Source organism: Astyanax mexicanus, chromosome 1, assembly GCF_023375975.1.
Source record: "Astyanax mexicanus isolate ESR-SI-001 chromosome 1, AstMex3_surface, whole genome shotgun sequence".
Classification (NCBI taxonomy): domain Eukaryota; kingdom Metazoa; phylum Chordata; class Actinopteri; order Characiformes; family Acestrorhamphidae; genus Astyanax; species Astyanax mexicanus.
Window position 1 is genome coordinate 41293145 of NC_064408.1, and position 20735 is coordinate 41313879.

At 38.2% G+C, this 20735-nt stretch overlaps 1 protein-coding gene across 1 annotated transcript; it reads right to left on the minus strand.

The window, feature by feature from the left end:
• Positions 1-1106: 1106 nt before the first annotated feature.
• On the minus strand, positions 1107-16607 carry LOC111189729 (uncharacterized). The gene is made up of 6 exons (XM_049478864.1): positions 16536-16607; positions 15995-16188; positions 5580-5734; positions 4835-5298; positions 4484-4689; positions 1107-1602 (listed from the first exon to the last, which is right to left on the minus strand). Exons 1-6 carry the CDS (start codon positions 16549-16551, stop codon positions 1405-1407), a joined length of 1233 nt encoding a protein of 410 aa, XP_049334821.1. The 5' UTR covers positions 16552-16607; the 3' UTR covers positions 1107-1404.
• Positions 16608-20735: the final 4128 nt, after the last annotated feature.

Genomic DNA, 20735 nt, shown 5'->3' on the forward strand with positions numbered 1-20735 from the left:
GGATCCAGTACTTTGTAATAAATACTTGGTTTGCTTTCAACTTCACTCCACCTGTCTGACTCTCTCTATCAAACGAACACGCAGGGGAGTTGTACCCCGGACGAGAGGTGGGTGTTGACCCACCTTTCATTTTCTTTTCTACAACAATACGCAGAAAGTCAAATAACTCGCTTAGGTTTAGCTAACTAGCTTACGCAAAAGCTTATGCTAGCTTATGCTACAGTGTCTCTGCAGTGACTGAGAGCACACGCCTTTTGATCTCATAATAGATGAAGAAATCAACTTTATTTCCTCAGAGGTCATTACATATTCTGACATATTCTTACATATTCTTACCATTCTGACCCCTCACGTTTTTGAGACAGCAACTCACATTTGTTTCTTTTGTTTTTTTTTTTTTTTGTTTTTTTTTTTTTTTTTCAAATTCAGTAAGCTAAAATTAGGGGGTTACCTTTTTAATGTGTTGGAATGTCCTAGTCCTGACCTTATTCCAATAGCAGTGTAGAAGAAACTGAAGTGGCAGCTTATAGGATAAAACACACCAGTGTAACAGAGATGAAGCATTTGTTTTCAGTTATTGCAGCATTCACATACTTCTGTCAGACTCTGTCAGAGTAATATTGGATTATTCTTATAAAGAAATAAAAGAGCAGGTCCACTATTTAGTTTAATTTGATTCTCTCTAATTGCTCATTAAATGTTGATTAACTCACTTTTCAAAATACTTTGTTTTTTTTAAATATATATTTGCAGGAAACCTATGTGCTTGTTGGGCTTCATTTCCTGGTGTGAAATTCCCCAGGTGGGGTAGTAAGCTATTTAATGCATCAGGAGTTCCACTGCCCTGCAGCTCAATACTGGAGGAATTCATATCCCTGTAGCCTTTGTCTGGCATTAGGCATGGTGCCAATAGGTTAAAGTTCATCTGCTTCAGAGTGTAATATTCTGTTGGCAGTATTTTACTGCAGGGACTAGACAAGCTGTGCATGTGCACTTACATTTCTGTCAGCAGTGGGTGAATTGAGTGTCAACAAACATTTGAACACCTAGAGTATATATGAATAATTCAGGAAACATAGACATTGTTGAAGTAATTTATTTTGGGTATAACCAAAAGCATTTTACAGGTCTTCTACTCAGTCATAAGTCATAAGCATGCTAATCTAAATTACTATTGCAGGTTTAAAATAGGAAAGTCATGAAGAGCACAACAGAATACTTGTTCCCAGAAGAGCATAACAGTAATATTATTCAGGAAAGCATGCTGACTAAGCTTAATTAATGCAACCGTAAAGTTCCTTTACAATCTTTATATTTAGAGGCATTTAGCACAGAAACACTTCTGTTTTAAGGTGGGATGTGGTTACTCGTTCCTCCTGGTTAGTTTTGACACTGGTTTATACATCACTCACTGATGGCGGGCACACACTCGTTACCAGGGTTTACTTTCTTCAGTTGTTCTAGCACAGAATCATACTCTAGCTGCCAGGCTTCTTTTGAAAGCTTGGTGGGATCCGACTCCAGGAACTTGTAAGCTTCTTTATTCTGCTGTTGAAAGATGCCAGTTGCTTTACCACAGAAGCAACTGAAGTCGTCCCAAACCTGTAAAAAATAAAGGGACAAAATTACTTACTGTATGTGTAAGTGCTGTAAATAAGTATTTGCCCCCTTACAAATTCTCCAGATTGTGAAATAAATTTTCATATTAGATAACCTGCATAAATACAAAATATATATTTTTTAAATGATGATTTAATTTATTTGGAAAAAAGCATTTCAAACTAACCTGGTCCTATGTGGAATTCACAAAAGAACCATCTTAAGAACTGCAGGTCTGACTTGCCTCAGGTTGGATCGGTGTTATTGATTCAACATTTGGAAGAGTTTCAAGGTGAAAACTACTGCTGACCAAAGAGAACACAAAGGCCCATCTCAGAAAACAACAACATCTTGATATCTTTGGAAAAAATATTATGTGGACTGAGAAGAAAAAAGTAAATATATTTGGAAGGTTTGTGTGCCGTTACATCTGGAGTTAAACTAAAAAACGTCATACAGTCAAACATGGTGGTGGTAGTATGATGGTCTGGGGCTGCTTTGCTGCTTCAGGGCCTAAACAACTTGTTGTAATAGATAAAACAAAAAAAATGTCTACCAGAAAATCCTGAAGGACAATATCAGGTCATCAGTTTGTGACCTTAAGCTCAGCTGTACTTGCGCTCTGCAGCAGGACAATGATCTAAAGCACACCAACAAGTCCACCGCTGAATAGCTAAAAAAAAAAAAAAAACGAAGGTTTCGGAGCCAAATTCTGTCGCATGATCTTTAACAGGCCTTTTATGCTTACCCTCCAAAGTGGCTGAATTAAAACATAGTAGAGTGGGCCAAAATTCCCCAATGGAGGTTTAAGGGGTAATTACTTTTTTACATAGTAAAAAGTCAGGTTGGTTTGGATAGCTTTTATTTCTTAATAAATTAAATCAGCATTTATACTGGTTTTGTCTGATATTAAAAATTCTTTAATAATCTCAGAAAATGTGACAAAAAAGCATAAAAAATCTATGAAGGAGAAAAATAGTTTTACAGCACTCTCATTTACAAAACACTGACTGCCATTGTTCACTCCCATCACCCAAGTACAATCCATGAGACTGTTATCTGTCTATAACTCTCTTTATTGGATTTTTAGGATACCCTTGCCAACTTCCTCTCACTTCTCAGATGTGCATAATACTGTTGTAACACAAATGTCCACTCATTTTTTATTGTAAAAAATAAGAAAAAAATATATATTAAATATTTCAATTACAAGTATTTAAGTTAGAAAGTATTAAATTAGCATTATGTATTACACCATAAATCACTTTTTTCAGGTTGTTAGCTTGCATAAATGGCTTAATATTTAATAGTAGGAAAAAGATGCTTTTGATATGCTCTCTTTACTGCTTACTGAAAATCATGCCTTCATGTTTTTTTACTTGACTTTCCAAGTATCCGTGGGTCAGATCCAAAACACAAAATAAATGAACATCTGTTTTGGGTCATTTAGTTGTAAAATATTACTGGCCAGTTACTAAACCATAACAGAATGTTACAGAGAACTTTATTCAGGAGGTAAGCCAATTAAATGCATAATCACTAATTCCAGTAAAGCATTTCAACTGTTACTAAGCAGAAAATAATCCACAGTGCAAAAATGCCAAAATCTAATAAAACCAAAATGGTACCATCACCTGAATCTGCAATGGATAATAATTATCTTGTCATCCTAAGCAGTGTGAATTGGTGTCAAAACTAGCGGGAAAAAACATGAATAAAAGTTCTCAAAGATTTCATTTGAGCTTAGAAAGACAACAGGATGTGAAGAAAACACTTATTTTTCTGGTAGAAGCAACACCAGTGATTAGAAATGAATGTGTCATAAATCAAAAGTACCCTGACTTTGGTGACTAAGCATTTTAGTAAGTTGCTCTGGATAAAAGCATTTGCTAAATACCCTAGCAGCATCCCTTAATATATAGTGACTACAGCCTTGCTCTGAGGGCACAGAAAATCATAAATAAAATTCATAGGCTGGGTTTTCCAGACAGGGATTAACCCTGGTAAAAAGTAACACTATTCATTTGTGCAATGTATATTTGGGGTTTTCAGTTCAGTTTCAACTCCAAACTTCCAAGTCAAAAAATATTTTTTAAGAATTTTTATGGCTTATTTTATCAAGAAAGTTTGACAAAGTGTAAGAGACAGTTTGTGTCTTCGAATTATGTATTAAACTAAAAAATCAACAAAAATGGAGATACTTGTTTTTTAATTGTACAGCAATGATATGTTTTTAAATTGTTGTGTTGATGGGACAAAATGTTTCTTGAAAGTTCTTTTAATGAGGCCTATGCATATGTTCAAAGTAAGTTTTCAGGTATTATAAAAGCAACTGAAGACCACTTTGTAGTCAACATTATACTGTCCATAGATATATGTCTATAAATTGTTGTGCTGCTAGGACAAAATGTTCCTGACTGACCAGGTCACTTATGTACCCGCATGTACCCAATGGACCAATGTATAAGTACCACAAGTTGTCTAAAAGTAAACATTTTTTGATAATTGTTTACTTACAGTGTCTTCCGACACTCATTATAACATGATCAGCAAAAAAAAATGTTTGTTAAAGACATGTAACATGTAAAGGATAAAGCAGAGCATAAACTCAACATGAGTCATATAGCCAGGTGACATTTACAATTTGATATACTTTTTTTAGTTATTGCACCTCTAGTGACCAAAAACTCGACAGAATGATAAAAAGTCACTAGGAAAATGTTGTATATAAGGTTCATTCTGATGGTTGATGGCATCCAGGAATTTTAATTTAGGTAGCCTTTTAAGGTCAATTGTATATATTCTACATACCTATACAACCCTAAAAATCCTAAAAAACACAATAGACTTCCAAGCACTTTGTGCTTAGACCCCTAATAATTACCTTTGTAGCTTCTCTGATGGAAGACGCAAACAGTTCTTTTTCTTCCGGTTCGTCAATGAGGTCTTCATCAACAAAGGTTTTATCCTTGAGAACACCCAACAAAGAAAGTACCTTTTCCCAAAAAGACTTCAGCTGAATCAGAATACTCTGGATTTTAGAGAGGTAACGCTGGACCTCTCCAAGGTGGTCAGGATTAGGTACAATTCCTAAGAATACAAAAAAATAATTTTACTTATTTTTTTAACACTGATTAAAACTGATTTCTAAAAGGAAACATAATCATAAGCCAACATAAAATCAAAAGTTAGTCATAGTTAGGGTAAAACCATTTCTTTAAGAAAAAATACTCACCCAAATCTTTTTCTTTCTTGGCCAACACCATCCCTTCATCAATTATCTTGAGCTGCAGAGTCCACTCCTGCTGTTTCAGAATCGTCTTTTCTGAGTAAAGCTTATTCAGTTCATTTTCAAGAGCCTTGGTTTTTGCAGCAACACCTGGACCAGTTGCTGAATCATAAATAGACTTAACAATGGCTCCAATGAAGGGGACCACAGCAGCAAAGATGCTCAGACCTTTGTCTTTACTAGTCACCTCCCTCACATGTTTCTCCAGTTCAGAGGATTTGCTCTGAATTTGTTTCTCAATCGTTTCAATGCTGTCAGCGATTGTTTTCAGGTTCTTTTTAAGAATCTCCAGAGCTTCCTCCATCGCTTTAACTTCGTTGTTTAGTTCTTTCAACTTTTGTTCAGTGTGTCGCTTCTCGGTGATGATGTCACTAGTAGTTGCATTCACATCTTTGTTGTGTATATCATATCTAATTAAAAACAAACAAACAAACAGTGTTCTTGTGCACATCAATCTTATTTCAGACCTATCTATACAAATCATAACTACTGATTCTAGGCTGACAGCTAGGAAAATAGACATCTGTGGGTGGGTAGCAACACTCTATGATCATTGTTGCCTATTGCTAATACAGAGCAGTGGGACTTCTGTTCAGACCTAAATTTCCTGAATAAATTTGTCTTGTGTCTTGTATCTATGTGTTCAAATATGTAATTTAACTGTGAATTTACTGCACATTATTGGTGTTACCTCTCAACTATCTGGTGAACATCCCGAATGATGTCAGTGATCCATGTTCTTGCTTTTTCCAGGTACTTAGTTGCCATGGATGCGTTGTTTTTCTGCACAGCAGATATCAGTCGAGGAAACAGTGTGGAAACGAGGTTCTGACTGGTGCCCATGCACTGTTTGGAAAGAATGTGAGACATAAAGATAATTAAGACACCATTCTCTAAAATGAACGAAATGGTGGATCTTCAACTGAACTAGTAGGTGGGCTCTGATGGGGGTTGATGGGTGAGGGCAGTGGGGTCTTCTGACAAATCTCTCAGGGGAGACATTTATGATATGGTGTCAAAAGTGTAGCAGGAGGGGTTTTGTATTTACCCCACCTACATTTCTTTGTTCAAAAATGGTGTGCGGGCACTTTAAGGTGCTGGGCGGGACTTCCATTTCCACTTCCGGTCCAGCGGCATTCAGCGTGGTTGAGTTAGCGCGTTTTTTGGATCACTTCCAAACAAGATATTTGTGGCTACAATATTTGACTAAAATCTTATTGTGTGGCTTGTTCAATTCATCGGCACGTTTTACTTTGACGCTCAGCCGCGTTGTATTGTGCTCCTGCGGGTCTAGTTTCACTTTCAGTTTCAAAAGGTAGGTCTGCTCTGCAAGGTTATAATAGTTTTGGATTTTTAATTATAGTTTAGTTTTATTTCATTGTGACTTTTTTCTGTAATTCAGTTAGTTTTAATTAGTTTTTAGAGCATTTTTGCTATTTTTTTATTATTTTTTTATGCTTAGTTTTAGTTAGTTTTAATTAGTTCTAGTATCAGTTTCAGTTTTTTCATACTTTGCTGCGTAACTAACCAGCAGCTTTGTCCACGCTGAAAGCAGTCCATTATTGTTGTTTCCTTACCGGAGCTGCCGGGCTGGGATGTGGATTCTCTTCCAGTGAAGCTACTCAGAGAGGCTAGCTTGTCTAGGTACTCACAATTAGCCTTGTTGTGCGAGCTTCGCAAATGGACCTTGAGATTCGTGGGGTTCTTCCCCTTGAGAAGTACACCACATATTTTGTCGCCGGTTTCCACTACGAGACACTTGCTCTTGTCTTTCTCGCAGTCATATTCAAAGAAATCCCATATTGGACTCTGACGCTTTCTCCCAACTTTTGCTGTCGCCATATTGCGGCGAACTAACGTTGTGAGCACAAGGTAAACAAGTGCTGTGCGGTGCTGGCAACTAAAACGGCTCGAGTGGAAACAATCAAGTCCATATCAGTCCACAATATACGGCAGCGTATAAATAAACTGATTAACACGAAAACGAAGGGCATTCTCTCTATAATTTCAGTACGTTTTAGTTAGTTTTATAAACTCTCAATACAGTTCTAGTTAGTTACCGTTTTTTTTTTTTAATGACAGTTTTAATTTATTTCAGTTAACGAAAATGTTTTTTCACTTTCAGTTTTTGTTATTTCGTTCGTTTTCATAAACGATAATAACCCTGCTGCTCTGCTTATTTTGTGTGAGTTTGAGCGTGATTTTAGAATTACAGCTAACTTGCTCTTTTGGATTGGGGGTAGTGAAAGTGGCCGTGATGTGCTGTAGCTGATCCGTCTGTGGTGGCCATTGCCTGTGTCTGCTGGTGCCATTTTCTGTTAGCTATCCATGCTGTGATTACAGGCGTTACATCGTTTTCTGTGACCATCGGGTTTTGTGACCACAGAGGGCACGAGCGCGCTGCGTAAGCTACGCGGACTCGCTTTATTTTCTCTTTCTGCTGCTGTCGGTCTGACGGACGATGAGAAAGCTTCTTTACATTTTATGTTGTCTATAAATAAACTAAGCGATCTTAAACATGAATGTTTCATTATTAATTCTCTACATTTTCACGTCGTATAAAGAAGGTAGGGGGGATGCACTGCAAAATACAAGCTCTTTCCCTAAACAAACCAAAATGCCAGACCCAGTAAAAGATTAGATAAAACCCTATGAGAAAACTGAGGAACACTAAGAAAATGTTTACTTTTATCCAATTACTTTAATGTTGTGTAGTATTGCAAAACAGAAGAAAATTGATTATCTCATACTTTACATCTGTTCTATCATGCTAAACATACATTAGATAATGTGTATCATATATCTATAAATAATTAAAATGGTAGTTATAATGCCCTGTCGGATTTTAATAAATAAATTTATTAAAAGGGTTAGATTATTTTTTCTGGGTTTTTTTTTTGTTATTTTGGAGACAAAACTGTAAAAATGTGCCTTTGTCAGGTCCCATCTTAAACATTAGTTATAAAGTTTTTTTTTGGGAGAGTTTGGCAATCACTGGGCTTTACTCATACTCTGACATCTGGCATCAGAATATGGGACCCTATTCATCTCAGTGTAAAAGCAACCAAATACTCTCAGATTACTCACTATTCCTTCACCTTTACAGCTCTAAAAACATTTATTACTGGACTGGACCATAATGCTTTATATTAGGGGTCACTGATTCTGACAGCTGGTATCAGAATATGTGACCCTATGCCACCCTATGACTGGAACATAATGCTTTATATTAGGGGTTTATATTTATGCCTCACCAGGCTCTCAGCAGCAGTAGTTTGTATTTTTCAATTTAAGAACTGGAGCTGTTTCAGCAAATTACCACTAGAGTGCAGCAAGACACCACATAAAACCTGCTCAACACTTTAACTCTATTGGTCAATGCTTTTCAACTAGTTTAGTCAACCAGCTTGGTCTTTATGGTCATGCTGGTCAAACAGTTTTGTCATGCTGGTCATACAGCTTGGTCTTTTTGGTAATGCTGGTCACCCAACTTGGTCATGCTGGTCATACAGCTTGGTCTTTTCTGTCATGCTGGTCAATCCAGATTGGTCATTATGGTCATGCTGATCATCCAGCTTGGTCATGCCAGTCATCCAGCCAGGTCATGCTGGTCAACCAATTTGGTCATTATGGTCACGCTGGTCATCCAGTTTGGTCATGCCAGTCACCCAGCCAGGTCATGCTGGTCAACCAAATTGGTCATTATGGTCACGCTGGTCATCCAGCTTGGTCATGCTGGTCATCCAGCTTGGTCATGCCAGTCATCCAACCAGGTCATGCTGGTCAACCAAATTGGTTATTATGGTCACGCTGGTCATCCAGCTTGGTCATGCTGGTCATCCAGCCAGGTCATGTTGGTCATCCAGGATGGTCATGCTGGTCAACCAGCTTGGTCATAATGGTCATGCTGATCATCTAACTGGCCTTACGGGGCCTCTTTGCTTGTACCGCTCAGACCCCGTAAATCGCCGCTTGCGACTATATTTATTATTATTTTTACTCTCTCGCCACAAAAGCAAATTAACAGCGATCATACTACACAACAGTCAAATTGGACTGTGCAAATTAATCAGCTGTCTAAGCTGACATTAAATTGGCTGCACTGGCTTAGATGATTGGTCTATGATATTCAAAGGCAGGGCTGGCTGTTCAGAACAGTCAGCTAGTTTAACACTGGTTAAAAGTGCTAGAAACTCCTTTCCTCCTTCTCACACTTTGGTGGAGCTTCCCCTGATTTCCCTAATTAAGAAACTGCCACTTCGCTTGGAGTGTTTATGGGGCAATCAAGACCAAAGTGTAAATACAAAAGCATGCATTTTTTTATTAATTTTACACTTTTTAATGTTGCAGCTCACATTTAGATATACTGAATTATCTAGATAACATCCCTCCTTGTACTTCAGACGAGAATCAGACCTTTCTAATCAGACCTTTTTGTTTATATATATACTACCGTTCAAAAGTTTGGGGTCACATTGAAACGTCCTTATTTTTGAAGGAAAAGCACTGTACTTTTCAATGAAGATAACTTTAAACTAGTCCTAACTTTAAACAAATACACTCTGTACATTGCTAATGTGGTAAATTACCAGAAATTGAAGATTCCCTACAACGGTGTGTACTACTCCCTTCAGAGGACAGCACAAACAGGCTCTAACCAGAGTACAAAAAGAAGTGGGAGGCCGCGTTGCACAACTAAGCAAGAAGATAAGTACATTAGAGTCTCTAGTATGAGAAACAGACGCCTCACAGGTCCCCAACTGCCATCTTCATTAAATAGTACCCGCAAAACACCAGCGTCAACATCTACAGTGAAGAGGCGGCTGCGGGATTTTGGGCTTCAGGGCAGAGTGGCAAAGAAAAAGCCATATCTGAGACTGGCTAATAAAAGAAAAAGATTAAGATGGGCAAAAGAACACAGACATTGGACAGAGGAAGACTGTAAAAAAGTGTTGTGGACGGATGAATCCAAGTTTGAGGTGTTTGGATCACAAAGAAGAACGTTTGTGAGACGCAGAACAAATGAAAAGATGCTGGAAGAATGCCTGACGCCATCTGTTAAGCATGGTGGAGCTAATGGTCTGGGGATGATCGTCCAGATCGAGCCAATTTCGTCCTACAACAGGACAATGACCCTAAACACACCTCCAAATTGTGCAAGAACTATTTACAGCAGAAGCAGGCAGCTGGTATTCTATTGGTAATGGAGTGGCCAGCGCAGTCACCAGATCTGAACCCCATTGAGCTGTTGTGGGAGCAGCTTGACCGTATGGTACGCCAGAAGTGCCCATCCAACCAATCCAACTTGTGGGAGCTGCTTCTAGAAGCGTGGGGTGCAATTTCTCCAGCTTACCTCAACAAATTAACAGCTAGAATGCCAAAGGTGTGCAATGCTGTAATTGCTGCAAATGGAGGATTCTTTGATGAAAGCAAAGTTTGATGTAAAAACAATGTTATTTCAAATACAAATCATTATTTCTAACCTTGTCAATGTCTTGACTCTATTTTCTATTTATTTCACAACATATGGTGGTGAATAAGTGTGACTTTTCATGGAAAACACAAAATTGTTTGCGTGACCCCAAACTTTTGAACGGTAGTGTATATATTTTTATTTCTGATTTTTCCCATTTTCTTCCAATTTGGTTATCCAATTCTCCTACCCCTTTGTGCATCCCCATCACCGGTGGCACCTGCGACTCTTGGAGGATGCGGACGAGCACACGCCTCCTCTGACACGTGTGAAGTCAATCACCCCTTTTTTCGAGCTGCTGCTGATTAATCATTGCCTGAGCAGCTAGCGCGTTCGGAGGAAAGCACAGCGGCTAGGTTCCGATTCATCCGCTCACAGACGGCGCCACCTTTAAGCGTGATGGGGAGAGAGTGCCACAGGGGTGTTTGCGTTCCGTCACCGTGCCGGAAATCTGGCGTAGCGTGGCTCTGTAAAAAAAAAAAAAACCTTTCCCCACCCCCTACGAAAAGTCTTTTTCCCCCCCCTACATTTGACGTGTGCAGAACATTTAAAGCTCAACGCAAGCCTTCCATCCAATCAGAAATGGGATGTGGGCGGGTCTTGTTTGTCTTGGCCAATAAGGGACATTGGTGCCGCTCATGGGCTCCGAGTCCTCCGGCATAGTTGAAAAAACTGGTTACGGCCCAGATAGTTTAGTGGCAGCTTAAAATTCGGCGCATTACAACTTCCTAACTGTAATGAGCAGAGGTGGAAAAAGTACTAAAAATTGTAATTAAGTAAAAGATCTCTTACTTGCTAAAATTCTACTGAAGCAAAAGTTAAAGGTCTTTTTTGCGTCTAATATATTTTTTGTTTATGGGCTAACGAGCTTTACGTGTGCTTTACTTACCCAAATAAACTTAAAGCTTAATCCAGGGCAGCTGCATATCAGCATGAATTGAACATTTGAAGTGGCGCTCTGAGCTGAGTGGACAGCTTGGATGAAAAGCGTGAGATATCATTTAATTAAATGTATTTAAATCATAATATATATAACAGGTGTGCCGAATTTTGAATCCCAGGCAGAATCCGACTCTCTTTTCGGTGCACGCGCGTCTGGTAAACATGTGGGTGCTAGAGGTTACTTTTACGCTGTGCGTTAATATTTATATTTCACTCTGCCGAAATGATACCCCTCTCATCTCAGCACCCTTTATGATGAAGAGCACAGCACAATCTCAAATAAAAATTTGCCTGGAGATGAAAGTGACACTTAAGGTACGCGAGTACACTGTAAAGAGAATAAACTATCGAGAATAAAATTATAATATTACATAGAAAAAGAAGGCTAACTCAGTGGCCAGTTTAAGAAGCTCTGTTAAGATGATCTGTTACAGGGCTGCTGGGATTATTATCAGTTATTTACATTTTAACTTGCTTTAGTGCTCTAGTGTTACAGTTATTATACAGTGTCCAGATTTTGCCGTGGAGGCATAGCTCGGCACAGCCTAGTCTTCGGCACCACCGCAGCGAGCCATTTGTGAGCCATTTATAGAACTGTCCCTAATTCCATTATATACATTTTTTAAAATTATTTTTCTTTCCTAATTTTTACAGCGTACAGTTGGAACTACGTCAATAAACACAACTCTAGGTTGACACGCATATAATGCTTTACAGTATATTTGATAACACAGAAACAGTCCTCCTGCATCAGTAAAAGGTTTATTTCCTTTATTTGTAGCCCAGGTTAAAAATAAGAGTTCATTTCTTACATATATTTTTTGTTTAAAGAGAACTGTTATAAAATTTGTAATACATGTTCCTGTATATTTTCTGTTTAATTAATCTGTTATATTCTGCTCTGAGAACTTTAGTCTCTACCTCTTTCTGAGCCTATAAGATTCTGTGGTCTGTTTTCTATCATCCAATCAGCTTTGAGAGTGGGCGGGAGCAGTGAACCATGGGTTAGGTTGGGCTGGAGAGAAAGCAAGTGGAGAGGGAACTATAGAGAAGCAGAAGCGAGAAGTCGGAGAGACGTGAATGGTATGAGAAAGTACACGAAAATAAGTGAAAAACATGCAGTATTGTTTGTTATTTTCGAGTCAGTAACTGTCGGAGAGTTATGAGAGACTCTCCTGTAGGAGCTGTGCGTGAGTGAGTGAGTGTGTGTGTGTGGGCCCTTTTTATTTTTTCTAAATTCATTGTTCTAAAAAAAAAACTACATTATATCCCCTTGATATAATTTACTGACTAGTTGTTTCTCTTTATTTGTATAAATTAATGAGGTACATTCCTAAAAAGTGGAGCTAAATTGTTTTCTAATACTACAGAGGTTCTATAGTAATTAAGATATAATCAGGATACTACTAAGCTACTTAAACACACTTAGACCTAACTGTATAATACAGAAGAACCAGGGTCCCAGCTATATTTAATATTTTAAATATCTGTAACTCTATAGAGTACCTGGCTGGGGCGCTACATATTCATGACTGGAACTGATTGTATATACGTTCCTTTGTTTGCAAAAACTTAAAGTAAACAGCTGAAGACCTCCGCGGACCAATGCAGGACGCAGCATCGCGCGGCAGGGGTCCCGAAGCGCAATACAGGCAAGGCTGCAGGTAGAGACTGCTCACAAAATCTAAACACTGTATTATTTAACTATACCAATTGTTAAGAAATAGGAAATATTACTATTAAATGTATTTTGTTCAGCTGATCAGACATAATGACATTTAATCCAAAAACCTGAGTACGATTAAGAGAATGAATGTGAGTAATCTTGTTTGTGCTGACCCAAGTGTCTGAAACGAGTGAGTTGTTTCTGGATATTTGAACTGAACTGTGTATGTGGGTGAAAGTGCAGAGGACAGTTAGGCTGACACCTCAAAACTGAATGTCCAGTATGTAGTATGTAATGCAGAAGTCGGCGCCTAAGCAGCAGAGATGAGGCCAGAGTACAGGTAGAAAACAGTAGTAATCAATAAATGTTTTAACTCAATCAGTTAGAAACAGTTGCTGAGGAACCGCTTAACTGACCTTTGCACAGTATGTCTGGGTGGGATTTTGGGGATATAAGGTCTTGCAAATGTAAGGATCACTGAACTTCTTCTACTGAAACTCTGCGTGAGTGGAAGGGGTTCCCAGAGCTCTGTTGTAATAAATGGCTAATTTGCTAAATAGTATCCTGTCTCTCTATCAACTCTACTTCGGGCTTCCATCAAAAGAATCAAGGGGAACGCATTGGAGCAGTTAAGTGTAGTGCTGATTTCCCAACACAATACATCAATAATAAGCTTTAGGTTATAAATGTATGTAATTTATTATGAGGACGTCGTTGCCTCGTTATTCCAAGCGCGAGTATCCGTGCACCGGCGCATCTGCGCCAATTTAATTTTTTTTTATTCAGACAATTTTTTTCTCCCCCCCATTTTATTTTTTACTCAGTAATGGGGAGTACTTTTTACAATTACTTGTATCAAAATGTTCTTGAGTAAAAGTAAAATTACCTATTTGAAAAACTACTTTAAAAATGACAAATTACTCATAAAATCTACTCAATTACAGTAACATGTAACATATGCCTATGTTTACTAATATTTAAAAAAAAAATGTTTCCTAATTCTTGGAAAATGGCCCATATTAGTTTACTGTATGTCATGCAACTGAATTTACATCCTCTGCACCAAATATTCTACTTAATGTAAATTACAAAATTCTAACTTAAGTGCAGTCTCATCAACTTTAGAATTTATTCCATACATCACTATACCAGATCAGTCTGGATTTATTAAAACCAGATATGGATCTGATGATGTTTGATGTCTATTATAAACGTTCTCACTGAAGAAATTACCTGTTTAAATTGTTTTGTGAGATGCTTAGAAAAAAAAAATAGATTAAGCAATAAACCTGCCACTAATAATACTATTGGAATTATATCTGATAATCAGAAGAGGCTGTAGACAAGATTGCTCTCTTTTGCTTTTTTGAAGTATGTGGGAGTATTTCACACAAAAACACAAGATTGTGGTGCTCTGTCAGCTTTGCAAAGAGGAGATGGCTTATCACAACAGTAGAACTGATATGCACGAGCACTTAAAGCGCAATCAACCAGCCGCGGTTTTGTATATATTTTTTTTTCATGCATTACATTTTTAGTTAGTTTCCAGGTCAACTACAAAATTCATGGATACATATCAGTGTTGTACAGCTACTGTGATGGCATATGACAAGACATATTCTCCAGTGCATTATGTTACTGTTAAAAACACTGTGTGGATTTGTCATAAAATTAACAGTAGTCATAAAGTCACATTTACTCTATAGGTAAACTAGTTGTCTAATAACATGTTTTGCTGCACACTTGCTCATACAGAATTGATCTCATGTCAAGAGGTGGTGACGTGTGGGTTAATGCAAGACCCAAAGCACACAATTAAATTAAATAAGTAATGGTTGGAAAAAAAGTTCTGATCTTAACCTTCTTAAGATGCTGAGGCATGATCCAGCAGGAAGGCTTGCACACAAGCATGTAAGAATAACTGATGAATTGAAACACATTTGCAGGGAAGAATTGTCCAAAATCAATTCACAATCAATATTACCCAAAGGAAATCAATATTCACAAGGGAAAAGTTGGTGAAGTTGCTAAACTGGGATGTACAGGTGATTAAATTAGCCGCACTGTTGGTGTTTACACTATGTGCTCAATTAAAGACAGGTAACAAATGTTTATTATTGGTTAGTTAAATGTTTGTGTGACCTAAATAATAAGCAGACTTCATTTTATTAATAATTAAGGCAGAAATCGCAACAATTCTGAAAGGGTTCACTTATTTTTCTGGCAACTATTTGTATTAAAAAAAGATGTAAGTGTAAAAAAAGGGTTGTCCACTACATGGCTACATTCACAATTCCACATTACTCACCAAATCTGGTGTTTATTTTAGGGTTACCCACAAAATATTTTTAATGTGATCCATTTATCTGAACAGTTTGTGTGGTATAAATGATGTCCATGTGCAAAGCAGTGTTGCTTTGTTAATTTTGAGTTTCATCCCTGATAGAATGACAGGAGCTATGAAGGATTTTAGACTAACAGCTGGGTTTTTCACCATTTCATTAGAAACATTGAAAAGCTGCAACATGAGCCTTCTAATATTATTATAACAGGGACATCATTTCAAATATAATACTGTATATATGAGGTCTGTTACCTCATTCACCAATGAAATCCAGTCTTACTGCTGTTGTCCTTTTCTTTTCCATTAGCGTAAATCAGATTTTTACATTGCATTACCTCCCAGTTAACTGAAGGAAACCACTGATAGCTGGCTGGCTCTCTGAGACTCACTGAAAGTGAATAGAATAGGCTCCTGTTGCTGTCTGTATTTGTATCCATTATATGTTCAGTGCATTCAGTTAAAACTCTAGTGTACACTATACATCACTGAATGTATTTTAGGTATTACTTTACTTGATTTACTTTCATGGTATGTAATAAACTAGTACATGTACAAGTAGTTGTAGTGCTGAAACCTCTTTGTACAAATTAGTTGAGGTTATTATAGAGGGCTGAAATTGAAATTACAACAGGTCCTCGACTCCTCAGATCTCTAATTATACAATATTGAAAAATGTAATACCTTCAGCAGGACAGCTTCAGAGGATGAATACAGCATTCTGGTTTCAAGAGCCCGAGCTCTGAGCAGCTTCTCGCATTTCGGGAATTCAGCCAAACACAGGTAGGAGAGGTGGTACAGCAGAGAGACTCGCTGAGATGATGGGAGAAGCTCCGTAATGAAGTCTGGTGCCACCGTTTCTTGAGACACGATTAGTTCTGGAGAAACATATGTAATAAAAAAAAAGGTCCTTAAGAAATAACCGCTATAATAATAACAATGATATGAGCAGTTTTTAAGACTACAGATATACTTGCTGTTAACAAAATGTTCACATGATGGCTGCTTCATGTTTCCTGCATCTCAGCACTCAGCAGCATTAAAATAGAGTAAAGTATAGTCTACCTACATGTTATATTACTGCTGTAGTGAATTAAAGCCCCTAGTAGCTTTGGCTAGCCTATACATTCTGTATGATCCTAATTAATCCTATACATATAATCCTATATAATCCTAATCCTAATAATTCTACTGTTTCTACTAATTATGATAATAACATACATACCTTTGCTTTGTGCCATCTTATCTTAAGTAGTCAAGGATGAGACTCTGTGTTGATGTAAAGAAGCCTGTACAGTGATATAAGAGCACTGAGAAATGTGTTGACCATAAATAATACATGCAACACATTAAAAACACATATATTAAGAGAGTCTCTTACCTGAACAGCTGTAGGTCTCCTACTGATGCTCTTTCACGCACAGGGCCATATTTATATCCTGAACACAGCTGATGGACCCTGAACACCTGTGGGCGTTCTCAAGGTGTTCGCTTTCAGTTTTAGGGTGGGTGGGGTCTGGTCATCAATTCTTACAGACTGTGGTTTTACTCACTTTACCTCTCAGCCTCACACTTTTAGCAGAATTCTACACACAGTGTTTTACAAAGCATGATGGCACTTCTTTACCATGTTAATTCACCACCTTGCAAAATATCACAAATGTGATCCAACTGTAGCTGTCAGGTGTATAGAAACCCACATTTATCATTTCACAGCTCAGCACAGCTCCCGTCTCACAACTCAGTACTGTTTTACAGTAACATTACCATAAATAATATTTGATGCCAGTAGTGAAAGAGAACTGTACATAATATTTGATTAGGTTCAGGTTAAATTGAGAGTGAGTACATTACCTGTCAGAAAGTTACAAATAATTATTGTGCTCTTAACTTGACATTCTATTTTAGTTATTTAAATCTACTGTAGTTAGTTAACTATTGTAATAGCTTAGTTAAGTACATTTGTTGGCCATTTAGCTACAGAGTATTTTTGTGATAATTATATTCTTGGTGGTAAAAACTATTACTAAACAATAAATATTTTATTATTTTAAAGAATAAACTTCTCAAACAAACTGAATAGTAAAGTTTTATGTAGTATTACAGTTTCAAACATTCAGTAGAAACAAAAAATCTTTGTAGATTTTGTAAATAACAATAAATTATCAAGATTCTGACTTTTATACACAGATTGTGTAAATAATAATAATAATAATAATACATCTTCACCAGAAGTAGCTAAACAAATACAAAATAAAATGCTTTAAAGAAAAACTGCTGTATCACAGTATGGATTTTTTAAGCAATCTACTTTCCTAAAAAACACTATGTACTTATCTAAGTAGCTATAACTAAAAGTTTTTTTAAGTTATAGTTAGCTAACTACTGTAGATTTAGTTAACTGATATAGAGTAGTCAACAGCTAAATATTAATTAATAATTACTTGTAACATTATATTAAATATGCTTTGTTCAAACTACCTCTACCTATAGTGTCTGCATTTGGGTCTACCCGCTTTACCACCCTAAAAACCTGACAGTATGTGTGTGCATGTGTATGTTTGTGTGTGTGTGTATGTGTGAAAATATTAAATATGTTGCAAAAAAAAAAATGGTAGTGTTTTAAGCTGAAGATTCATCCAGTCTTTCTCTTGCATTTTTACACACAGTTGGATCTTTGATTTTCTTCCACAGTGCTGCAAAGGAATGCGAGCACCAACTACCCTTACACAAACACACATGCACAGACATGTTGAGAATTAATCCCTTATAATGGCTTATAATTCCATGATTCATGTTTCTGGTTAATTCTTGAGTGTATGCTAGGCATATTTTCTCAAAATATATGTGTTGTGTTTCTTGGAAATGGTCCACGCCTCTTATGAGCAGCACCACAGAGATGCCAATTTTATGGTGATACAGTGGCAAGGAAAAACTCCCTTTAAGAGGAAGAAACCTTGGAAGGAACCAAGACTCAGTCCGAGGAACCCATCCTACTCGGGTTGACCCGCTCAGTACAAACAAACAACAAACAAATAACAGAACAAAAACAGTACAGAGAATTAATGTGAACTATGGCTAATATAACAGGTACTAATTTATGAATATAAGAATGTGATGGGCACAAACTATAGAGCTATGGCTAATACAGAAACAGATACTGAGTGTGTTAATGGTAATCAGTGCAGGGTTGCAGAGCCGAAGAACAACACAGCGGGCAGTGGAGAGCCAGGCTGGGAACATCAGGAACAGGGCATCTCCATACATGTAAAAGAGATAGATAGAGAAAACAGAAAGGAAAGGAAGAGGGAAAAAAAGCAGAAGTTAGTAGGGTTGTGAAATAATTCTGATGAGTAGAAGGACAGGGCTGATTCCTGAAAGCTGGAACCACAGACGGACACATCTAGGAAGACCGGCCGGCCAGGCGTCTCAGCACATGTGAGAAAGATAAAGAGAGAGAACAGAGAGGGGAGGGAAGAAAAAGGGGTTAGAATGGTTCTAAGAGACTAATTCCTTTTAGGGGTAAAGGAAAAAAAAAGTCTTCCTCAGAGAGTGTCACAATGATTTACCTATTTATAGGTAAAATGTATAATCTACATGTGGTTTAATGTCAGCTATTGTAAAAGGCAAAAGTGTATGCTGAGGTGGTATTGTTTTAATTGATCCACTGTTTAATTGAGTTTGCTTCATGTGTAAACATATTTCTGAGTTTTGGTCTTTTCTTTTATCCCAAATGAGTAATTCCTCCCTTAGCCAATGTTTATAGCCCTTTGTGTTCTTCCCACCTAAAATCTGTTTTTCCCCTCCAGTGTGAGGATTGTCTCAGTGAGATGTCCCAAAGGCCAAAAGGCTATAGTAGCCCTTTACATTTACATTACATTACATTTGGCAGACGCTTTTGTCCAAAGCGACTTACAATAGTCAAGTACAATGTAAAATAAGTTTAAAGGTAAAACATCTTTGGATAGGGATAAAAGGAGGTCAAATGGGAATACTAGGATAGAGGAGTGAAGGAGGGGAAGAAGGAAATGAGGTTAGAAGTAGTTAGTGTGTTAGAGGTGTTAGGAGAGTAAGTGCTCTTTGAAGAGCTCTGTCTTCAGGAGTTTCTTAAAGATAGCGAGAGATTCTCCTGATCTGGTAGTGGAAGGTAGTTTGTTCCACCATTGGGGAACTCTGTATGAGAACAGTCTGGATTGCTTTGTGTGAGTGTTTGGTAAAGCGAGGCGACGTTCATTGGAGGAGCGCAGCGGCCGGGAGGTAGCGTAAGCCTTCAGGAGCGAGTGCAGGTAGGAAGGAGCCTGTTCTGTCATCACCTTGTAGGCGATTGTAAGAGCTTTGAATTTGATGCGAGCATCAACTGGTAACCAATGGAGCTCAATGAGCAGCGGGGTGACATGTGCCCGTTTTGGCTGGTTGAAGACCAGACGTGCTGCTGCATTCTGGATCATCTGGAGTGGTTTTACTACACAGGCCGGGAGGCCAGTTAGCAGGGCGTTGCAGTAGTCGAGGCGTGAGATGACGACCGCTTGCACCAGGAGTTGGGTGGCCTGTTGCGTCAAGAACGGTCTAATTTTTCGGATATTATAGAGCGCAAAGCGGCAGGACCGAGCAACTGAGGCCACATTGTGCGTGAAGGAGAGTTGGTCATCAACCAGAACACCCAGGTTCCTAGCAACCTTTGTCGGTGAGAGAGAGAGAGAGAGTCGATACTTATAGAGAAGTTGTGTTGAAAAGATGGTTTTGCTGGTATAACCAGAAGTTCAGTCTTTGAGAGATTTAATTGAAGGTGATGCTCCTTCATCCATGAGGATATGTCAGAGAGACACTGCGATATCCGTGCAGAGATTGAGTGATCTTCAGGTGAGAACGACAGGTATAGCTGGGTGTCATCAGCAAAGCAATGGTAGGAAAATCCGTGTGAGCGGACAACCTGACCAAGAGAGGTGGTGTATATGGAGAAGAGAAGGGGTCCCAGTACCGAACCTTGGGGAACCCCAGTGGATAAGGAGCGGGCTGAGGACAGTTGTCCTTGCCACGACACCTTGAACGAGCGCCCAGTGAGGTACGATCTGAACCATGACAGCACATTGTCTGCGATCCCCATGTTTGAGAGTATAGTTAGGAGGAAGTCATGGTTGACTGTGTCAAATGCGGCCGAGAGGTCCAGCAGAATGAGCACTGAGGACTGACCTGCAGCTCTGGCAGTTTTCAACGCTTCAGTCACAGACAACAGAGCCGTCTCGGTAGAGTGTCCTTTTTTGAACCCAGATTGGTTCTGGTCCAGAAGGTCATTCTGGGAGAGGAAGCCAGAGACCTGATTTAGAACTGCTCTTTCTAGTGTTTTAGAGAGAAAGGGTAGCAGTGAGACCGGTCTGTAGTTGTCAACCTGGGCTGGGTTGAGAGAAGGCTTTTTAAGCAGTGGTGT

What these genes read in the sequence shown, in the direction of transcription:
- LOC111189729 (XM_049478864.1), bottom strand. An exon ending in CAAGAAAGAAAAAGATTTGG is followed by an intron (nt 4,690 to 4,834) that starts GTGAGTATTTTT and finishes TTGTATTCTTAG; the next exon opens with GAATTGTACCTAATCCTGAC. An exon ending in CCATCAGAGAAGCTACAAAG is followed by an intron (nt 1,603 to 4,483) that starts GTAATTATTAGG and finishes TATTTTTTACAG; the next exon opens with GTTTGGGACGACTTCAGTTG.